At 36.8% G+C, this 22,631-nt stretch overlaps 1 protein-coding gene across 2 annotated transcripts in view; it reads left to right on the plus strand.

The window, feature by feature from the left end:
* Positions 1-22,631, plus strand: part of CBLB (Cbl proto-oncogene B) — a 66,420-nt gene that overhangs the window by 37,216 nt on the left and 6,573 nt on the right. Inside the window, exons 9-15 of one of the 2 annotated variants that reach the window (XM_039389509.1) lie at positions 282-647; positions 2,970-3,064; positions 10,604-10,747; positions 15,211-15,299; positions 15,399-15,530; positions 16,797-16,934; positions 19,395-19,514. In XM_039389509.1, the coding sequence (XP_039245443.1) occupies positions 282-647; positions 2,970-3,064; positions 10,604-10,747; positions 15,211-15,299; positions 15,399-15,530; positions 16,797-16,934; positions 19,395-19,514 (1,084 nt within the window). The remainder of the gene's footprint in view (positions 1-281; positions 648-2,969; positions 3,065-10,603; positions 10,748-15,210; positions 15,300-15,398; positions 15,531-16,796; positions 16,935-19,394; positions 19,515-22,631) is intronic. The other variant, XM_039389508.1, reaches the window with a different exon arrangement.

Raw genomic sequence — 22,631 nt, forward strand, 5'->3', positions numbered from 1 at the left:
TGAAAAAACTTATGGGCCAGTTAAACATACCTCAGTTAGTTGTCTTTTCTGCTTTCCACTCCTTCTTTGTGTTACTCATGAACAGCAGAAATGGGGGCATGCTTTCTGAACAGGGTCTAGGTTGTCTGCAGAATGCAGACGTTTAACCTACTGGCAAGTGCTCTTGTGATGCCAAGAAAATATCTCCATTAGAGCTCGTAAAGCCACACTTGATCATCAGAAATACTCGTTAGATACTTAGTATCTAACTTTCCTTTCTTTTAACTTACTGTGTTGTTTAGTCTTCTCCTTGTATGGTGAGGAAACAAGACAAACCTTTGCCAGCACCACCACCTCCCTTGCGAGATCCTCCACCACCCCCACCAGAGAGACCTCCACCAATTCCACCAGACAACAGGATAAGCAGACACCTGCATCATCCAGAAAGTGTGCCTTCCAGAGACCAACCGATGCCCCTCGAAGGATGGTGTCCCAGAGATGCATTTGGGACAAGTCAGTTGGTAGGATGTCGAGTGGGGAGTGATGCTTCTCCCAAACCAGGACTGACTGCAATTTCAAACGTGAATGGAAGGCACAACCGCGTAAGTTCTGATCCAGGATTTATGAGGAAACACAGACGTCACGAGCTGCCTGCAGAAGGTGCCAAGGTATTTCAAATGAACTGGATGTTGAATCCTTATTTGATACCCTCCTGCAGCATTGTCTTGCATTGGCTAAAACGCTGTTTATATTGGTCAGTGTTGACTTGTGGTTTCTGAGTCTTTACTGTTGATACTTCGTACTAAGCTGATCATAAGGAAATGGTTTGTTAAATATTGTAATTTGTAAAGCAAAAGTACATGAGGGTCTGAGTTACAATTTTCACATCAAACCCTCAAAAAATGTCATGGAGAGAAAATTCTAGATGTGCTATATTCTTTTAGCAAATCGTCCATGATATGCTGTAACGTAGTTATATAACATCTCAGGTCCACTTTGGAAATGTCATAGGCCAAAACTGTGTATGCATTTGCTGATGGAATAGATGTTCCAGTTGGTTCTGTTGTAGGTGAGGTGAGGACTTAGTAACCTCTTCAGTTACAAGTATACTTAAATTACCACATATATTGTGTGCATTAGCATAAAAACTAAATATTCTAAAGGTTGTTCATCAGTAAAGCTGACTTTCAAAAGATCTTTAAATTAGTCATGATGTTCAGTATACTCTAATGAAGAAGATCTAACTTGCCTTGACCCTAAGAAAGATAAAATAAAGCCAGGCTAAATGTAGAATGATTTATTGTGTCTTTACCACTGCCTATATGGGCAGCATCCTTGAAAGTGCTCAGTGGCACAGCCTTTAGCAGAATTTTTTCCTCCTTTGTACTTAAATCAGAACTCCAATTGCTGGAGTTGTACAGTGTTGTAATTTGTCTATAGCAGTTTATAACTTCTCTTGGACAAGTGTCCAGTGTAATAGTCCATTTCAGAGTTGTCACTTGAAACATTTCCACTAATTGTCTGGGTTGGTTTGGGTAGGGATTTGCTTGTCACCCACAGGAGAAATATGTTTTCCTGTTCTCAGTTGCATGTCTATAACTATGATGTTTCTTTTGTTAAAAAAAAAAAAAGGAAGGATTGTTTCTATATGTTACTTCAAGATATCTGGAGAGGAAAGCTTAGAAGGAATAGTTCTGGCATTGAGCAGCTTCAGGCACTTGCAAGGCCATGTGCAATTGGTCAGACTTAGCTTTGAAAAGAGATCAAATGATGATGGCCAAAGAAAAAATTCCTAGTTCTGCTCTAATCAGTTTTATCAAAGCAGCTCAGTAGTTTAGTCGTAGATCTTATTAACTCAAAGCTGCTACTCGGTTTTTGGTTGTTTGTTTTTTTTTTTTCTTGAAGACTACATAACTTGTGCTAAGATGAATGGATTTGTGGTTAAGTCATAATAGTTAGAAATAATTCTTTTTCTGTATTTGCTTTTCCCAAGATCACAAGCTATTTAACCTTTCTATCTCCAGTTTAAGATGTTTTTTTAATGTGGATGTTTTGGTTATTTTGAATGTACGTTACTGAAATTCAATTACTATTGATAGAAAGTGTTGACATCTATGATGAAAGATGCTTAAATTGTCTATGATATTATATATTTTACTTGGAACTAAGCTGTTGTTTAAAATGCTATAGCTTTCCATCTGATTTTAAAAGGATACTGGGTTTCTATCTTCAACTATACCTTCATGTAGTATTCTAGTTATGGTCTGGCACAGTTTTGAAGCTGATGGAATGAATACATCTAAAATTAGAATACCCACTCAGTGCAGAAGTGCCATTGTAGTCTGGAAAAGTTTCATATACAAATCTTTAACCAAGTACTGTTTAAACTGTCATCTTCATGGTTATAGTTCTAAGCCATTTGATTAAAGGGAGCAACAGACAACTCTGAATTACCATTTCAGGCTGTATTCACATTCATGAGGGAAACATGGAATGCATTTTCATCCCTGATTTGTATATCATTTGTAATATAAACTTTTTGCTATTGATAAAAGCCAAGAATAGAGAAGACAATCCTGTGAGTATAGGATGGATTCTGGCAGGCACTGTAACACTGAGTTTTAAAAAAACGAATGTTTAGCATACTGTACTTGTTGCTTTTCAATTGTATTTCGTCTCTCTCACTTTATGATCTTGAAAACTTAATTTTCCATCAAGCAGTTCAGCTGTAACGGAGTAGTCCAGCTAGTAACCGTGATGGGAAACTTCCTCTTTTGGTGAAGTCTTAAGATAACATGTTCTACAGCTCCCGAAAGGGGTGAGCTGAAACAGATATGAGAGGCCCTTCAGATAAAAGTTCTGTAGCATGAACTTGCAGGAAAGCCTTTACCCACAGTCTTCTCAATGTCTGTTGTGTAATACCTAGTTGGTGAATATCCATGATGAGGAACAGAAGGAGATACCCATTGTAACACTTGTGTGATTTGTAGGTTTTTTCGAATGGTCATCTGATAAATGAAGAATATGATGTCCCTCCACGGCTTTCACCCCCTCTTCCAGCTGTCTCCATCATCCCTAGTATAAAGTAAGTTAACTTTATCTGTCAAAGAAATGTGTTAATTAATGTTTGATAATAGCACTGATTCTGTGGTGCTCAAAGAAAAATGGGAAAATGAAAGAATTTAACTAATATAACTCGATTATATGCTTTCCATGAACTTTATGTTCCCTTTGTAAAACCACAGTAAATTGTATTGATTAGGTGGCAACAGTTCTGATATTAATTGAACGTAGCATGTTTTTATAGGAAAAGAGGCTGAATTGAGCAAGGTCTTGCTCATAAGCATTTGGCAGTGGGAGCAGGTTCTGTCTGGTTTTACTCCTAGTATTGCAGCAGAAGTGTGGTCAAAGCTATTTATCACAGGATGATTATGACAGATTCTAGGGAAAGTGCTAAGGGTAAAGAATATGATTTGTCAGTGTTCTGCACCTAATCAAGTCATGCTTTCTAGGCTTTCTGCACAATGAGCTTTATTCAGGGTTCACACCAATGTCTGCTCTTTGCTGTGGCAAAAAACCCAAACAGACAAAACCATTTTATATAATTTTAAATAGGATCAACCTCCCTGAGTTCTAAAATATGGTTTGGGAAGTTTTGTCATTTCAAGTTGCAGACTATTTTTAGTCTTCCAGTAACATGACTGTGTATTTTTTACCAAGGTGTTGCCAGCATAGGAAGTATCTTTGGACTCTGAATCACACAGGATTTTGTACAGAACAAGATACATTTGAAGTAAAAAACTTGGAAGTCCTATAATATAGTTTGTCCTTTTTTGTGTTTTTGTAAGAAATTGGAGCATATCACCATGTTTGATGCTATCCTACAGCTTCTTTCCAGAGTACTGCTTGTGATTTTTGCTGTTAAATAAAATAATTGGACAGTCAGTACTTACTAGTACTGAGAACTTTCTCATTAGTGTGCACCCATTCTGTTCAGTTAGCTTTAACACAGAAAACAAGTGTATTTCAGCTTTTTATTGGTATGCTGTTTTTTCTCTTCTTGACTACAAGAATAAAGGTGCAGTGGAGCACTGACTTTTTTTATTCAGAAACCTGTTTCCAGGTGGAGCAATTGCCGAGGTGAAGTTCTGCATGCTTGCTTTCAGTTCAGAAGGAAATTTTAGAACATTATCCAGACATAGCTGTAATTCAGTGCTGGGATGTAACCTGGTGGAGGGAGGGTATCACAGGAGTACCAGTTGGATACCTCATGTAATCAAGTCCCCTTCTAGTCTACTCATTTATAATACAATGCAAAAGCTGGGATGTTCTACACTCTGTAAGAAAGAGGAAACAATAACTGATAGAAAAATTAGGAAAGTTTTCATATGCCAAAGCAAATGGAACTCTGAAGAGGAGAAGATTCTTATTTTTGTATTTCATAGCGTGGAAAAACCGTAACAGTCTTCTTCATAAGAATCCTGTTTTTTACTCAGATATTTGCAAATCTAGCCTAGAATCAAAGTACATTGTATACAGTATTCACTGGAAGTCCACAGGATATTGTAACAATGTGATGTGGCACACAATCCATGTCAAGCCAATCCAAGGCTAGAATGTGTGACTTCAGATTGGTCGAAATAAATGTTTTCATTAACCAAAGTCTTCTGAATAGAAAACTGATGTATTCCAGCAAGAAAATATTCTTCATTTGCTAAAACCAAATTCCACTGACTTTTGAGGAAGAAATTAACTCTCATCTGTGTTTCAGCTTTGTAGTCACACCTTTAAAAAATTACACAGAATGTTTTAAATTTTGATTTTTTAAAATGTAAAATTATCAATACATAACATAGTGGTAATTTTGGATTTTCTCATTACTAAAATGTCACATGGAATGACTTAAAAATAAAAATTGATCATTGTATGTCATTTCTGAAAACACTAATATGTCTATTTTAAATTTATTTTAAATTAAGTTTTTGTTACCACTAGGAAATACCCCAATAATCTATAATACTGTGTGGCAACATGCAGGTGGAAAAACTGCGGAGGGAGGAAAAGAAAAGTCTTCAAAAGTAACATGTTCAGTAGGTTTGACATTTACACCAACCACAAAAATTGCTTTCAGAAAGGTAACCCAAATAATACCTAGCACGATTTCATTTGAAACGTCAGAATATTTTTACAGTGTATTTTTCCTTCTTAGCAGTTAAATTGACTGCTAAGCACTCATAAATATGTTGAGCTGTACTTGATTCAAAATACTTTTACTTTCCACAACTGTGGTACTGCAATTAATCTGGTGCAAGTTTCTCATTTTTTCCTACTCTGGAATCTCTGCAGTGTTGTGGATTGAGAGCTAGTTTGTTTTTTACAGCTCCAAGGCATTCTATTCTTTCTAGTTATCATCAATCTGTAATTTCAAACATTTGACTGAAGGATACATTGATCATTTATGAAATGTCATAATCTAAATAACGAGGAGGCAGAATGGCCCTTACTTGAAACTTCACAGTTCTAAAATGCCCCTACTTAACTTGTTTGCTCAGTTTTTACTGAATTTGGTGTTACAAATATGACTTCTTTTTTTTCCCTTAAAAAGTACATTAATAGAAAAGCACTGGAGTTCTTTTTTTTTCTGAAAATGGTGCTGATTCATTTTCATTTTACTAAAGCAATTATTATTAACTGTACTTTAATAATGACAAGTGGGAGTCTTGCTAACCAAACATCTGATTTTTATTTTCCACTCAACCACTGTGTTGCAGACACGACATGTGAAAATAGTTATTTTTAATTGGACTGCTGTAATTATGTCAGATTTTTTAGCAGTTTTGATCGAATTGTTATTCTTTTATTAAAAGAAGTGTAAAACTTATATGTCAAAGATACAGAACCATTCTTTCCCAAAACTTTAAAATTTTCAAGTTAAATAGTGTTTGTTTTATGCCAGTGAGTAGCTTCCATTTTGCTACATCAGTAGAAAATTGGCCTCTTTGTCTCAAAAGTGCTGTATACCACAGAGATACTTTGTGTGAGGGAGCATCCATTTTTGAGTATGTAATGAGGCATCCAATTCCAAGTGCCTTTTGTAGTCTATAAATGTATTAGGAACATTTAGTTGCTTTGAGGTAGTTGAGGGAAAAGTAGCACCAAAAGGTATTTCTTCTCTTGCTGTCTCTTCTGTTTTGCTAAAAAAATTTGAAGGGGAAACCATAGTTCCGTTAAAGCCAACTGTGGTTTGAAAGTCCTGGTTCCCTTGAAATCAACCTTTGGTATGGCACTTCTCCAGTGACATGAGAAGGAGCATGGCTGACATGCAGCTTCCAGACATCTGAGAGATGATGCACTGGAGAACACAGTGTGTCCTTACTCATAGCTTGACAGGTCAGTGAGTTTGGGTGCTCAGCTGTTCTGTCATAGTTCTCGTTGCATTGCAGCTTGCTCTGTGACAAATATGAGCAGTTGGCAAGTGTTGATTTGATCATGTGGTCCATGTAACTTCATAGAATCACATAATGCTCTCAACATAGCACTGATACTTTGTGCAGAAAAGGGGCAACTGCACTTAAAACAAGCACTTACAGAGCTGGCCAGAAAGCACACCAGGTACTTCAGGCTGGCACAAACAGCCAAGGAACACCTGCTAATGAGACAACAGTTGCTCACTGTGGAAGACAGAATGGGTAAGAAAGAAACCAAATATTGTTATTGTCACTGAATCATAGAATAGAATCATAGAATCAACCGGGTTGGAAAAGTTCTCCGAGGTCATCAAGTCCAGCCCTTGATCCAACACTGCTGTGGTTACTAGACCATGGCACTAAGTGCCACATCCAGCCTCATCTTAAAAACCTCCAGGGACGGAGAATCCACCACTTCCCTGGGCAGCCCATTCCAATGTCTGATTATTCTCTCACTAAAAAATTCTTCCTAATATTCAACTTAAACCTCCCCTGGCAGACCTTGAGACTGTGCCCTCTCCTACTGCTGGTTGCCTGGGAACTTAAAACTTACTTTTCTGAAACAGAGTTTGCTTGAGACCTTACAAAGTTAAAGCTTTTGTCTGCAATAGCAGGTAATACTCTGCATAGGACAGAGGAGTTTAGAGTAAGGAGCTGTATTGTACACATGATGGGGCAGCAGTTCAACTGGCTGTAGTCTTGTCCCATGACTTAAAACACTCTTTAACAATCAGAATGTAGTAAGGGCCTGCTTGGAATATATTATTTATTTTAGCGTAATCTGAAATGTATTCAGGTTGTGCATTCCTCAGTGCAAATCAAAGTGTGGTAAGTGGGGAGATTAAAGGGATTAATTTCAAAACCATAGTCCTGACCAGACTGAAATACATGGGCTGCAAGTTCATCATGATTAAGTTCTGTGAATCAGTTTATCAGTAAATGATGGAACGTGAGCCTTTCTCGGAAATACTTCTAAATAAGCGTGAGGTGTTGGTTTCCCTGGAGTTCTGGTTACAGCTCAGATGGACATTTAGTGGCTTAACAAAAATGAATTCTCACATCTTTTCCTAATTTGCCTCTGGCCCTTGGTGCTTATCGGGATAAGAGATTGACATCCAACCTTTTTGTTCAACAAACCAGAATATAATTCTGACTTCCAATTTTTAAAGTATTTCCACTTAAGGAGTAGAAAGGGGAACTAGAGAATATATAAATACAGTGTACTGGTCAGTTTTGTATTCCTCTGTACACAAATCTTATAAGGATGTAAGAACACTGAAGTACTGTAAAGTTAATTATAGAAAACTTCACCAGCTTGATAAACAGATGCATGTTTTATCTCTCGGCTTATAATGACAATGTTCACTGTTTAGTTACAAAAAACTGTTTATTTTTCTGGATGATTTTGTGTAGAACAATAGAGTTAGTCTTAGAACAATAGAGATTTAATAATTCAGTTTGATCTTGAAGCGATTTTAGTGATGATGGAGAAAATGAGATAGACATCTAGCAGAACAATGCATAACAGATTTGGAGTCAAATATCATTACAACTGGAGTAAATTGAAAGAGAAGTGTGATTTTTTTAAAAAATAAAAGTTGTGAAATAATAATATGAAAGTTTAGGACAATTTTAGGACCCTAATGAAGAGTATATTAGCTATATGTTAGTACTCTAACTCTTCTACTGCTTTACAGATCTTTACCTTTCACATATTACTCACATAATATTTACAATCTGGCAAGTATTTTCCTTACTTTAAAGGTAGGAAAACAGAGACTTCACTAGTGTGAAGGACTTTTCTAAGGCTCCACAGTATTCAGAAGCAGGAGACTTGGAACTCGTGTCTTTAATAATAGCTCCAAACCCAGTAACAATTTCTCAGCAGAGAAGAGAAGGGGAGTTGTGTGTTTGGTTTTTTTCCCCAGTAATAGCCTTTAAAGAGGGCTTCAAACAATACTACTGGCCTGGTTTGGTCAGTATTGGACATTCCTGGTGCAGTGATTAATATTTGTAACATTACTATCTGCAGAAGCAGCAATTCAATTTGTAATAATTTTCTAAAAAAACAGGCTTTTATCTTTGTATGTGTGTGTATATATATAGATATATATCTTCAAATATATGTATATAAAAACCCCAGCATCTCCAGAACATGTTGGATTACCAGTAAGAATGATTACACAGCCACAGAAATGAGATAATTTGTTCTTTGTTGGTCTTTCAACTGTCTACCTGAGAATAATACAGATTTCTCATTGTCCCACTACATTTTTACATTCTGTTCCTCAAAGGTCTGAACATCAGTGACACAAACCTCTTGTCCATCTAAGAAATCAAGGATGGAAAAAGCAATTTCACACTGCTTTGCTGTGGGAAATTTTGCTCCCCCTGCACAACGTGGTTGAAAACTGCAAAATAGAGTTTGCAGTTGAGCACCATAAATGTTTTCATCTGTCTTTGGCTACTATGTCTTTGCAAAAGAAGTTGGATTCCCATCTTTCCAGAGCTTGTTTGTGAAGTCAAAAGTATAACTGGTTGAAGGAAAGCATATGAGAAGTTACAAGTAGGTAGGGAGCTCTAGGCTTTGAATATATTAAAAAAAAAAAGGCACCATATCTGCCCTCTTCTTTCTCTGTTATTTTTCTTTCTCCCTTTTTTGTGTATTAATTAATTTGGTGACTGGCTGGTACTCCCGGTTGTTAGTTATTTGGCTTTGTTCACAGAGTACGTGGTTGATCTGAAGTTGTGGTATCATCTACAGTCAATAGCGAAAGATTCCTGCTTTTCCTTTGTGCAGAAGTGTGCTCTGTGAGTCAGGAGCTGCTTGTATTTAAAAAAACTGGGAAATAGGCCTGGCCTGTCATTTCAGCTCTTGCCCTTATGATAAAATCAAACTAATTAGACTACAGTAAAACAAATGGTGTCCTTCTTATATTTCCTTATAGTCCTTAAAAACTTCCTTAAATGGTGTATGAAGTAGTATCTTGTAATGTAGCATGTAGTTCAGCTCAGGGGCCATGAGCCATACTTTCAAGCCACGAATCCAGATGGCTGTGGATGCATTGCACATCTTTATTCAAGGTCCTTCCTCTGTTGGCTTTTTTTGTGGCAAAGCATAAAGGTACTATTTGCTGCATAATGTAATAGCCAGATGATGCACATACTGCTCTTTATGTTTATCTAGTATAAGAATCAAACTTCTCTTTGTGGTTTTCATGTATGATCAAGCTGAAATTAGATTTAATCCTTAATGTAAGCTTTTGTATTTTAGATGTTTTGTGAGTTTCTTATTTATCTTGACATATTGGAGTAATTGCTGTAAACAGAGCGGCTCAGTGTATAAAAGAGTAGATGATGATAATTGCTAGACCTATAACCAAGCTACTTGTATTTTCTGAAGGCCGAAAGATACGTTTAGCTTGTTAATAGCTAACAAAATTATTTTCTCAAGACTGCCCACTAAAATTAAATTTTTGCTCATCGTTCTCTTTACAGTCATATAGCAGAAAACCACAAAGTAGGAGTTAGTTTTTTTTTTTTTAAAAAGAGATCTCATAGCCAACAGTGTTCTCCATGACAGAAATTGTTACCTGTAAATGGAGATTGTAAAGTCTACTTCTGTCCTGGGCTTCCACTGCTTTCAAGAAGTGATATAAATCACTGTCTGTGATGACAATTAAAGACAGCATTTGTCTGAAGTAAAACCAATTTAAAACACATGCAAATTCCAGGAGTTTTGTAGTATTAGGGGTGGTACAAGACCGCACTGAAAGGGTGAGTGTCTACTGCATCACTAAGCCCTGCTCAATGCTTTATGCCCTGAATTAACTTTTGTTTAGTTCTTTTGATAAGTGCAAACAGGTTAATCCTTCCAAGTGCCTATTTAGTACTCTAATTCTTTGCAATTCTCTGCTGTGTTGTGCTTGCTTAAAGTAGCTGTTTAACTCTCAGGTCAGCTGCCCTTTTCTCTGTGCATTCTCGGTGACAAAAAAAACCAGTAACATTACAAGTTTGTTTGTCGTGGTGTTTTTGTCTCCTTATATATAGCAGACATTTATTAAGGATGTTTGAGCTAAAGAAGAGTATTCTCTGTATTATCTGAGGTCAAGTACATAACAGTTAAAGACAAAACAATCTCTTTGTCATCTCCTTAGGTGCCCTGGTCCTTCAGGAAATTCTCTGTCTGATAAATCAAGGGATCATACAGATGATGATGATGAATACAAAGTTCCTTCGTCACATCCTGTAATACTGAGCTCACAACCACCTCACGGTCATCATATAAAACCTCTTGCTCGGTAAGGTAATTTAGCAGCCTTGAAAGCAACTTATTTACAAAGCCACTGCTTTTTCCAATATTAAACTGGATTCAATGTTTCTAAAGACTTAAGCTTGCCTGCCTTCTGAAATGTCTTATCTTTCCAAGCTCGGATTACTTATGCTTCTGTTTCGTTTGACTACCACCACCTGTGAAGGTCACTTCATTGTATCTCTCGTGTCAGAACTGGATATTTTTTGCTTTTGAGTACTTTTTCTGCAGATGATCTTTTTTTAACCCTTAGGCTGAGGTTTTCTAAACTGACCAGGAGATTCAACCCCCACATCTCTTTCAAATTTAGTTTTAAGGAGAATTTTGTATCTGAAATTCCCAAAGTCAGCTTTGAAAATCTTAAACTTTAACATTTTATATATAATTCATTTTAAGAAATGATGCAGTACTGAAAAGTATGTGAACTGGCAGCTGTATGTACATACTTTGATTCTCTTGTTGTCCGATGCGTAGGATGCCTTTTTATCTTCTTGAGCCTGTTTGGCAGCATATTTTCTTTGTGCTTCTCTGGAAAAGAACCTTTTTTCAATACAAGTGGAATATATCTCCTTAGCTTTAAATGTGTTCTAAACCACTATCTCCAAACTTTCACAGTTCTGAATTACTCATGAATTATGGCAAGGAGATTTGGAGCCAAGGGACATGGCAACTAAAAGCTGTGTCATTCCTGGTGAACTTGGACTTTGACTCATAAAATAGTCTGAATGGCTGGAATTAAGTGAATAAGTCTTAGAAATAAAAAGGGGACAACTTTCTACTGGTCTTGTAGGTCAAAAGTATGATATTAAAATCAAATATTGATCTAAAAAGTTTAGACTCTTCTGTGATTAAAAATTGCAGTGACATATAGCCATTTTTTCCTCTGTCAGAATGTGATTCAAAGACCTACCATCAGTGAAACCCAACATGTCTCTCAGCCTAAAATTAGCCAATTATAATTTTTAGACCTCTTTAATCAGAACTTAAAAGAGGTAGAAAAAAGGTCATAGTATAATTACTCCTTGCATGTAGGTTAAAAATTCTCTCTTTATTAGAAATGCTGATCCAGTCTTTACTGCATAGACATGAATATTACACAGTTGTCTAAACTTTATGAACTTGAGTACTTAAATGTTCTTACCTACAGTATGAGACATTAAAAAAAAATCAATGCTGAATAAAACTGTCAAGGTTGGCTGAGCAAAAAAGTAGGAAATTAAAAAAAATTCCAAGGTCCTAATCCTTTTTACCTATGCCATTTTTTATGGGATTGTAATGTGCTTCTGCATGGGAATGTCTTTTTGTGCCATGTGAAGTCATCTAATAGAGGCTGAGCCGCTTGCATGACCAAAGTTACTCAGGATGTAACCTTTCTTAGGCAGAAAGTTGTCTGCAGCAGAAGGGAGCAGTATGTGGGCAGATTACCTTGGTTTAGCAGCTTCTGAGGACTATTTGAGTTAGTAAGTATTGTGGTGCAGTAGGAGAGAGCCTGCAAAGGGGACCAGTTGACTCCAAGGACCCCACATCCACACTGTATGTTTTGGGAAGCTTCAGATTCATACCAGCCCTAACATGGTCCTGTGGCTGGAGTGCCCTTTAGTAGTTGCAACCCATGAGATGAGCTCCTGCAGGACATCTTTTGAGTTAACATCACCCAGAAGCAGTTGGGTCTGCATGGTCTGAGACCTCTGCAATGTAAAACAAAGTGCCAAAAAGGGAGGGGGGGGGATGATGCAAACTGAAAGATTCTTGAGAAAATAACCAGCTGGGAATATAGAAACTCATCATTTTTCTTTAACCTCTTTTGCAGAAAGAAAGAATTGAGTGCATTCAATTGGCTGGTACAGGATTTTAGCAGGCCCTTAGAATTATTAAGAGGCTGTAGATGGAAAGATTAGTTAAAGTTTTTTGCAGTTTTTACTGTGCGCATAGTGGGGTTTTTTGGCATGAATCCAGGACTTGGTACAGAAAAAATACCTCAGTTTGCCATTTAGGTTGCTCCATGATTAAAACCACCAACTCTTCTTATTATACATTCTGATAAGAATTTTAACTCAAACCATTCTCCTAAGCATTAAAAAAAAAAAAAAAAGAAAAAGAAAAAAAGAAAATCTAGTGTTCCATATAGTTACATAGTTAGAATGTCTTCTTTTAACTGTCTCTGCTTAGATGTGAAAGCTGAGATAAATCTTTCAAGAAAGACTCTGGTTTCTGGTTGATGTTGTATTCTTTTAATGCACTTCTTTAAATCTCATGGAGAGGGGTTTTTTGTTTCAAGAAAACTTCTCAGTATTGTTTAGCAAAACTCTTAACAACATTTTTTTATTTTTTTTTTTAATTGTCATAAATTTTTAGCACATTTCAGGTTTTTTCCCCAGTATCACTTTCTGTTTCTTTCCTAAGTGTTACTTCTTCACTTCTTGCATAGTACTTGGAATTTTCAGTAAGCTAAAGAGCCCCCTAAAGTCTTCTGGATGTTTTGTAATTTAGAAACTGTGTAATTCTTCCATCCTACTCCCAAATTTGTATTGCCTCTAAGACTTTTCACTCTTTTACCAGTAAATGCAAGAATGCTAAAACTATTACAAAAATAATATAAAAAATTATTCAGTCTTAATTTCTGGCAGATCAATTGATTGTCTGTTTTGTTACAGCTGATCATCTCTTCCCAGGTATGGGGCAAATTCAGCAATAAGAAATGGAGGGAAATAATTTCAGCACTACTAATTAGGCTACTTTTAGAAGAATGTTACATTATTACATTTGCTATATTTTCCTAGTAAAGCTTTCTCCAAAAAGGAAAAGGACAGAAGGCTCGCTTTTTAGTACTCATTTGTTGCCCTTCTTTGTGGAGTTAACTGTTGATGTAAACAGGTATTTCAGCATTGTTTGTAAACTGATTACTTAGCTGGGCTCGTTATGAACTGAATACTTCTGAAGTGGTGCCATGTTAAATTACTTTGCTGCCTGTGACTAGTTACATTATTGAAAATGCAGAATAGATTAAAATTAAAGTAGAAAATATTCTTAATTACTTAGTGTATATGCTGAGGAGTCAAAGGAAGTGTTGCATCCACTGCATTTGAAAGATTGAACCAATCTGATATCAAAGACAGAAGCAACACTTCCTCTACCACTTCTCTGGGGGAATGAATTCATAGCAAAATAGCGCTTATCATTGGGGTAGTTTTGTTGTTTTGATTTCTTTTTTAAATCTTGCAGTTATTCTTACAGTTATTTCATTACTCCTAGTTGTAACTCTGGGGACCACAAACGCAATTTCACTTCCTCTTTCCTGTTTATGTATTCTAAATGATTCCAGACCTTTATTTCATTCCTCCTTTCCATATGGCAAAAACTGATATGCGTATTAATACTATTGGTAAAAACCCAAGATCTGAAATTTTAGCTAACTCTAGTAGATTTCCCAATATTTAGTAATAATGGTGCATGGTGGGTTGAGATTTTTATTTTTAAGCTGGAATTGCTTAGCATGGTGGCCTTTTTCCAAGGAAACTCTGTTTTTTTCTGAATATGCAGGGTCCATGGTTCCAGTGACAGGACTAATTTCCTAGTTCTTTCATGTTTCTTTAAACAATATATGATATTCTGAAAAGGCTTGTTCTATGTTTTTCCCTGCAATATTTGAACCAAGTCATCTTACAAAAATAAACGCCAGTGTTTTTGACAAGATTATAGGCACTTTGTACTGTTTGGTTGGACGAGTTTCATATTCAATTTGATACTGTTATTTAATTTTGAGAGTATAATATGCTTCCATTAAAAAAAAAATCAGTTAACTGTGATAGAAGTATCAGCAAGACTCAGCTTTTTGATACAGAAATTAATAGGTTCCTGCAAAAGTGCTTTGGATAGTTCAATTTTGGGAGTTTTGGTGGGTTTTTTTAATGTTTAGCAAAGAGTTTAGTTGAAATTTGTTATTATTAGTGGTGTGTAGTGGAGTTCTGTTTGGATTTTTTTGTTGTTCTTATATTTGGTTTAATGGCTTTTCTGTGTACTTTGGTGTGGATCGTAACCAAAATCTACACCAATCTTCTTCATATTTCTGCTAGGGAAAATTCAGCATCTGGGAAGGCAAAATGGGATTGAGTCTGTGACTTAACTGTGTGAATAAAATAATGACCTGAGCTCTGAAGTGAGGACTGTGTTTAATGTTATTTCTTCCTCTAACGTGTATTGCAGCCTTGAGTGAGTTTATTTAAACCATGTCAGTATCTCACCAAGAAAACAGTATAATCCTTCAAAGCAGTTTTTTTGGAGGTTAACCAGTATCTGCTCTCAATATCAAAACCCATAAATTTTAAAGTTGGCACAGCTTATTATATTTCATTCATTTCCATATACTGAACTACCAGCACAGATACTTGGTCATTCTGGAAATTAATGCTTGGCTAAATGGTTGATTGCTTCCTGCTTAATGTCTGTCTTCAGGGTGTGTGAGAACGGTCAATGTGCTGGAGTAACGAATGGAACACACAGTACTACTTCTGAGATAAAGAAATCAAAACATCCTGAATTAGGTATGTTTTTACTTTTCACTGTTTATCAAGAAAATTTACTCTGTGCTGCTCTAGGGGTACAGCAAGAAAACATTCACTTCTTGTGGTTATGTCATTCAGGAGATGTCTATGATGCACCTACTCTTCCGGTACCTTTGCCACCTGCACGACCTCCTACCAGAGACAACCCAAAACACAGCTCTTTGCTCAACAGGACACCCTCCGATTATGATCTTCTGGTGCCCCCTTTAGGTTGCAGACTTTTTGCTGATTACATGTAATGGTTAACACTGCCTAGATGAACTAAATGCCATGTTTACTAAAAAACAACCACTGTCGAGTATGCTAAGAATACCAGACAGGCTATGAGCTAAATATTACAGCTGTAAGTCAATATTTGTGTCAGTGATCTGTACTTGGAGTCTGCCTGTAAGCCCTCACATGAGACAGACAAAAAGGCACACTAAAACATTTTCCCTAAAATAAATATTAATTGTTTGTCTCTACTAAGAAGTTTGAGCATTGCAATTTTATGTAATACTGGAGGGGTTTTCCTATTGTAGCTTAAATAGTTCCATTTATTTTAACAAATACAAAAATGCCAAAGAGATGGTATTTATGTAAAAAAAACCCAAACCACTAAATTAGTAAGTTTATTTCTGGGATTTTTTTCCACTGTCAAGGGACAGTTCAAAACTCACTGCTGTATACAGTCACCAAAAGCTATTTTTGCCAACCCTGATTTCTGTTCTGTTCTCCTAGATAAAAGTCCTTGATCTGCATATATACTGGTGCTGTGCTTGACCACCACCCCTACTCTCACTGACAAACTCAGCTGCATGATTGTGTCTGTGCGGATGTGTCATCATCCAATTTTCTGGTTCCATAACACCTTTTGAACATTTGCCTTGTTCCTGCACTATGTTCTCTCTGGTCCCTGAAGTATTGCTGAGTTGCAGGAGAATTCAAGGCAAAAGAACACATAAAAATCACGCTGCTTGGTAACTCCAGTCCTGTCTGCACCACCTTTGTGTAAGGGATGCATTCTTTTGCCAAGCTCTAGAAAATTCATTTTATATCTGGAGTTGGAGCTTCAGAACAGCAGATAAAGATAATACACTGTATAAATGTAGCAGATCCAAGGTACTCAGCACTGGCATTTGTATATAAATATATTTGCTTAGCTGCTGAAACACAGCTGTTACTCTACAATGATAGTCAGTGAAGCTTTCCTTCTAATACGTTCTTTGCAATCAAGTCACTAAAAGCAATCCCTTCTCCCATCCCAGAAAAGAAACTGAGCTCTGCAAAAGGTCAGTCAGAGCATGTTTTAGAAGAGGATTGTGTGTAGTACAATCCTAGCTTTGCAGTTTCATTACTGGAGTCACTGAACTGCTTAGATGAACCCTGGGAGTAAAGGCCTCAGCAGCCAGAGAAAAATAAAGTTTAAGCTTCATTCTTTATTATGCAGTTCTTAATGAAGTTTTCCTCATCTAATAATTCGTTTCTGAAATGCAGACGAAGACACATTTGATAACTTGCCCCCTTCACTGCCACCCCCACCACCTCCTGCTCGGCACAGCATGATTGAGCACACAAAACCTGCTGGCACAGGAAGCCGACCTTCTTCAGGACATGAACTCTTCCTTCATTCTGGTAGGAATACAGAGGAAGCAACACTTTATTTCGTTTTCATTTTCCTTTACTTCAGAAGCTTATCTGTTCAGTGATAAAGTTGTCATCAGGCTTCAGAATTCATTATACAAAAATATTAAAAATTCTGTTTTTTTAATGGTGGAGGTGAAGCAACTCAGAAAGACTTCACTTTTCATTATCACAAAGTAATAAAATAAGGTCAATATTTCTATACCAGGCTAAGAGATTTTGGTAAATTGTACTTTTTTAGTAAGAGTTAAAACTTGTGCCAAATTTTCTGTTGTAATCTGTGATACTAGTCTGTATCCTTTTGTCAGCTCCATTGTTTTCAATAGTAAACCATAATTCATGCTGTTTATTTTCAAGTTGAAACTTGTGGAGAAGCTAGAAAATAAGGGAAAAGAACATTCTGCTTTGTTAGAACTGTTGTAAAATTTTGCCACAAAACTGTATTAGCTGTGAACACAGTTGCTGGGTCCTGGGGTTCATACCCTTTTTGCAAAGTCAAATAACCTTTTTGCTAAGTCAAGTTTTCATCCATGTCTCCCTGTAAATCCCTGTGACGCTTTCTGTGTGGTATTTTGCTTGTGAAAGGTATAAAAGCTACTTCCACAATTCATGATTTTTGTCTCTGAGTTGAAAAGCGTTTGATTGTCAGGTTAATTAAGTTGAAACACTTGCTGTTTGTGATACAGATTACAGCAGGATTTTTGTGGGTTATAGTGCATGGCTGTGAAGTGAATTTTTTTTTCTTTGTGTGAGCTTCCTAAAGATGTTGACGTCTTAAGTTTACTGTGAATATTTTCAGTGATGATCTACCTTGTGCTATGGTTAGATGTCATCTTCCCCTTATCTTTTTTTATTAGAAGCTATAAGGAGAAGGATACATTGAAATGTTTTGGTGGTGGTATCACAGAAAGGCCAGAGTGTAGACAACAAGCAGTCACGTGCAACTCCATAATGGCCTCACAGGTTGTCAGGTGTTTGGCTGACCTGTGTGAATGGTACTTGCTGTGGGATGAAAGGGAGCTGCTTTAGGTTGAACTGCAGTTACCTTTTATGGAATGTTTTTATTATGTATATTTTGCCATCACTCAAGGCCTGACACTGAGTGATTTGCCAAAGCTGTGTATATTTTATTATGTAAATTCAACCCGGTGTTTTACCTTCTCATATAAGCCTCTGAATGCATCTAGGTAAAAAGACTCAGCACACTACAGAATTTAGAGCTTGATCGTCATAAATACAGGGCTAAGAAAATTAGTTTATCTTCTGCACTTCAAAATAAAAGTAATGTACTCTTCAACAGTCCAGTCTGAATGGGTGGCTCAGTTGTACCATCTGATGCAGAAACACACAATGCACCATTCAATTCTGATGGGAATGGAGAGGAAAAATAGAAGCCCTTTTTAAGTGTTACTTCCAAATAATCCTAGAAACATCACTGATAGTGTTAAAAACCATTTAATAGCTTTTAAAAAGTATGTGGAATACATATCTACAGCCATTTATTGTTCTTCATATTTGCATAGGGGACACAATCTTATAGCAGCAGTTTTCATTAATCTTAGGAGTGTATGCATCTACTTAGGCACGCATGGTTGTGTGAATTGGTCTTTTTTTATTCATATGGTATTTCTAAAACCATATTACTCACTTTGCATCTTGTCACATAATCTGCTGTAGATGATTTATGATGAGCTTTTGATGACTGATTTCCCTACAAGTCTTGAGGGTGATTTCTCAGCTACCCATCAGAGCCTGTCAGATTAGAATAATAATCTCATCATCAACACCAGCAAAAAAGTTGCACTCACATACAAATACTCTTACAAGTCCAGAGCAGAAGCCAGATCCAGGATGATGCTGCACTTGCTCAGCTACATCTTTGGTAGCCCCAAAAAAAAAAAAAAAAGGAGAAGGAAGATGCAATATACCAGGACTGTATATTTATCTCATTTTTTTAATTCTGTCCCCGTAATATTTACCCCTGGCTGGGACTGTATCAATAGGAAACCCGCCCTGCAGTCTATGTGAACTGCAAAACATAGAAGTGTAATGAATCCCTAACCAAACTGAACAGCTGGGATATTTCTGATTGTGTTGCTTCAGGCATTGCAACCTCTCCCATGCTTTGCCAGCCACAATTCAGTGTCAGTGTCGGGTAATTGAAAAGTACCTCATGGATGTGAACAGAAGAGTTACAGTCAGTGTGGGATAGACCAACTTTGAGCTGTGCTCTTGGTGTTTGCCACTTCAAAACATGCTTATATGTGTAATAAGCTAATGCTAATTTGGATGTATATGTTCCATATGCATGTGCTGTTGGGGGAGACCTCTGGATTCATGGTTCCTCTCTGTGAAGGGAGGCTATTTTAATCCTAGCTTCTTTGCATCAGCCATCCCTCAAATAATAATTCTAATTATTCTAAGATACCTTTTTTTGTTCTGGTATTACAGACCCCCATTTTGATCCAATAACTGGTCATGCTCCTTTACCACCTGCTCGTAGAGTAACTGGAGAAAATGTCAAAACAAATAGGACATCTCAAGACTATGATCAACTTCCCCCATCTTCAGGTAAGGCAAAAAACTGTTCTTGTAGAAAATTACAGCTTTATGAAGCAAATAACTTTCATCTGTAAAGTCCAATGAGTTTTTTGTCATTCTGGGCATCAAATGGCAATGGTAATACTGTTCTACAAAAGTATGATATTATCAAAGGATAACAGAGATAAATGTTCTGCAGTCCAGGTAGAAGTGGCTACCTGTTGTCTGTTGGTGTAGATACTGCAGCATCAATTTTATCAGCTGCCAAACTGAAGGCTTATGTGACTTCTAGTTTCTTATTTTTTGAGAAAGGCAGGGATTTTTCTGCCACCTTTAATGCTGACAAGAGATGAGAAGTCCTGCAAGGAGCACAGGCATCTCGTTTTCAGCTTTCATTTGTCCTTAAAAAATAGTAGCTTCACTCTCTAAATTATTATTTTTTTCTAGTCTTTTTTGCTAATATGTTTGTCTGAATTTCTAAGAAAATTTTAAGAAGTTTCTTAATAAAGTGACAAAAACCAAACCCACTTAAAATTGTCTTCCTTTTCAATGGAACAGCTACAGTAGAAGCAATTCCTCTGCCAAAGAAATTTCCCATATGGTTTTCAGGCAACACGAATAGTATTTAAAGAAAAACTACTCACGTTAATTAAAATAATAACAGAATTACCTGTATTTCAAAGTAATTTCACCAATTTTTAGACAAATATTCTTTCATTTAGATGTGTATGGTACATGGGGAAGGGGAAGGATTGTCCCACCTACATTATTTTGCTGTGTGGAGAGACCACAAAAAGAAACAGCAAAGTGATGTTTTGGACCATTAATCATTCTCTAGATAAGAGGGAGTTGTATCTGAAGACTGCACAAAGAAAGGAAGGAACTCTAGTCTTTCAGCTATAACCATCACCAGTGTTCCCAAGTGGAAAAAAAAAGATAAATTTTATTAGTAGTAATTATATGTTTCCTTCTCAGGAATACATAGTTTCACTCTGCTGGGGTACAGGAAAAAAAAGAATATTGTTTCCAACTTAAATGATGGGAAATTTCTGTACCACTCTTCAGGCTGGCTTATTTTTTAATGAATAGCATAATTGAGAATTAGTGTGATGCCTTTGGTAAATGCTATCACTTTTGAGAGAATGCCTGTACAAATATAAGAGTGTTTCTCTTTTTGTTTCCCTTTGTTAAAAAAAAGGAAGGGTTTATAGTGTGTGTTTTATATGTGACACTGTGAGGGATCTGTTTGTCTTACAGTGCTAAACTGATTTATTTAACGTGCTTTAAGTTCTCTTATAGTACAAATTAAGACAATGATGTAACTACTTTTAAAGCTATGGAGTTTTCCTGCAATTCTTGCAATTCTGTAGTAGAACAATTTTTAATTTTCCTCAGTTACTGCAGGCTGCTTGCTGCTTAAGAACTTAGAGCTTTCTGATGTCACTTAATGTATACTTTTCTATCTGTATGTTTCCCACGGCCATCTTCTAAAACACGTGTCAACTTTTGCTATAAATATCATTCTAAGTCAGCATGATGTGCAGCAAGATATTCTGTTTAATTTCAATTAAATGAAAACTATGTGATAGATCATGTCATTCTCTTAATTGGAAAGTTGTTTTCACAGTGGCAATAATTCCAAAGGATAGAACTGATGAGCTTCAGGATGAACTGGTTCACCTTCATCTATGATTTAAAAAGACAATGTAGAGAGTGTAGCTGCATTCAGAACTTTTGCATTTATTCTGAACTCATCAGTTCACTTAGGAAATTCTTCAGTTCAGTGCTTTTGTGAGGCGATTCTTTGAACTAGCTGAAAAAGAAATGGAGTTCACTCTGAAATCTAATTATAATTTAGCCACTGAGTCCCTAGAGTAGCATGGGGTGTCCTTTAGCTTCTCTGCCTCACTTTCACTGTTTTTAAGATTGCTGTCATGATGTTTAACTGAATTGTTAATGTGTAATGAGAAATTTATTCTAATTCAGCCAGGTATCCTGTATTGAACACTTAAATAGTACTCAGCTATGCAACTAACTACTCCAAAGGCATGGTTTCTCAAACTTTTTATATACAACTGTTTAAAATTATTACAGAAAGAGCAAGAGGAGGAGATAAGACTTGGGGGTGCTGGTGGATGAGAGGCTGGACATGAGCTGGCGATGTGTGCTCAGAAAGTCAATTATATCCTGGGCTGCATCAAAAGCAACGTGGGTAGCAGGTCGAGGGAGGTGATGGGATCCCCAGCATAGGAAGTACATTGACCTGTTGGAGCAAGTCCAGAGGAGGGCCATGATTAGAGGGATGGAGCACCACTCCTATGAAGACAGGCTAAGAGAGTTGGGAATGTTCAGCCTGGAGAAGAGAAGGCTTCACAGTGACTTAATTACAGCCTTCCAGTACGTGGAGGGAGCCTGCAAGAATGCTGCTGACTTTTTACAAGGGCGTGTAGTGACAGAACAAGGGGGAATGGCTTCAAACTAGAGAGGGCAGATTTAGGTCACATATTAGAAAGAAATTCTTTACTGTGAAGGTGGTGAGGAAAGGTTGTCCAGAGAAGTTGTGGATGCATCACCCCTTGAAGTGTTCAAGGCCAAGTTGGATGGGGCTTAGAGCAGCCTTGGGATAGTGGAAGATGTTCTTGCACATCCATGTCAGAGGAGTTGGAACTAGATGATCTTTAATGTCCTTTCTAACCCAAACCATTCTGTGATTGTGTGGTATTACCAATAGTTAGCATATTTTACCTAAGCACAGCCAATGATAAGAGGGAAAGGAAAAAAAAAATTAGGCCTCTAAGATAGATATATTTTGCTGAACTTAGCTATTCTGTAAGAAATAGATTCTAATGGTTAGTTAGGAATATTTGCCTGCTGCGTGTTCACTCACATGGTCTGATTAAAACACTTGGCATGTAAATTTAAATTCCTTTACACAGAAATATTATTTCAGGGTGGATTTCAATTAACATTAGGGGCAATAATGTGTCGTGGTAATGTAGAATACGAAGATGATGCCTAACAGCTTGATGGAGTGATGTGTGCGGTGACTCCTTTCTCATTTTCTCCCTGCTCTCTGAGTTAGTGCAGATGTCCCCTCGGTATGCTTTGTTCCTGTACCCCAGTCAGATTGGATGTAGCTGCTTGCCA

This window comes from Pipra filicauda, unplaced genomic scaffold (assembly GCF_003945595.2).
Source record: "Pipra filicauda isolate LSUMZ 115617 unplaced genomic scaffold, ASM394559v2 scaffold733_size125021_pilon, whole genome shotgun sequence".
Lineage (NCBI taxonomy): Eukaryota > Metazoa > Chordata > Aves > Passeriformes > Pipridae > Pipra > Pipra filicauda.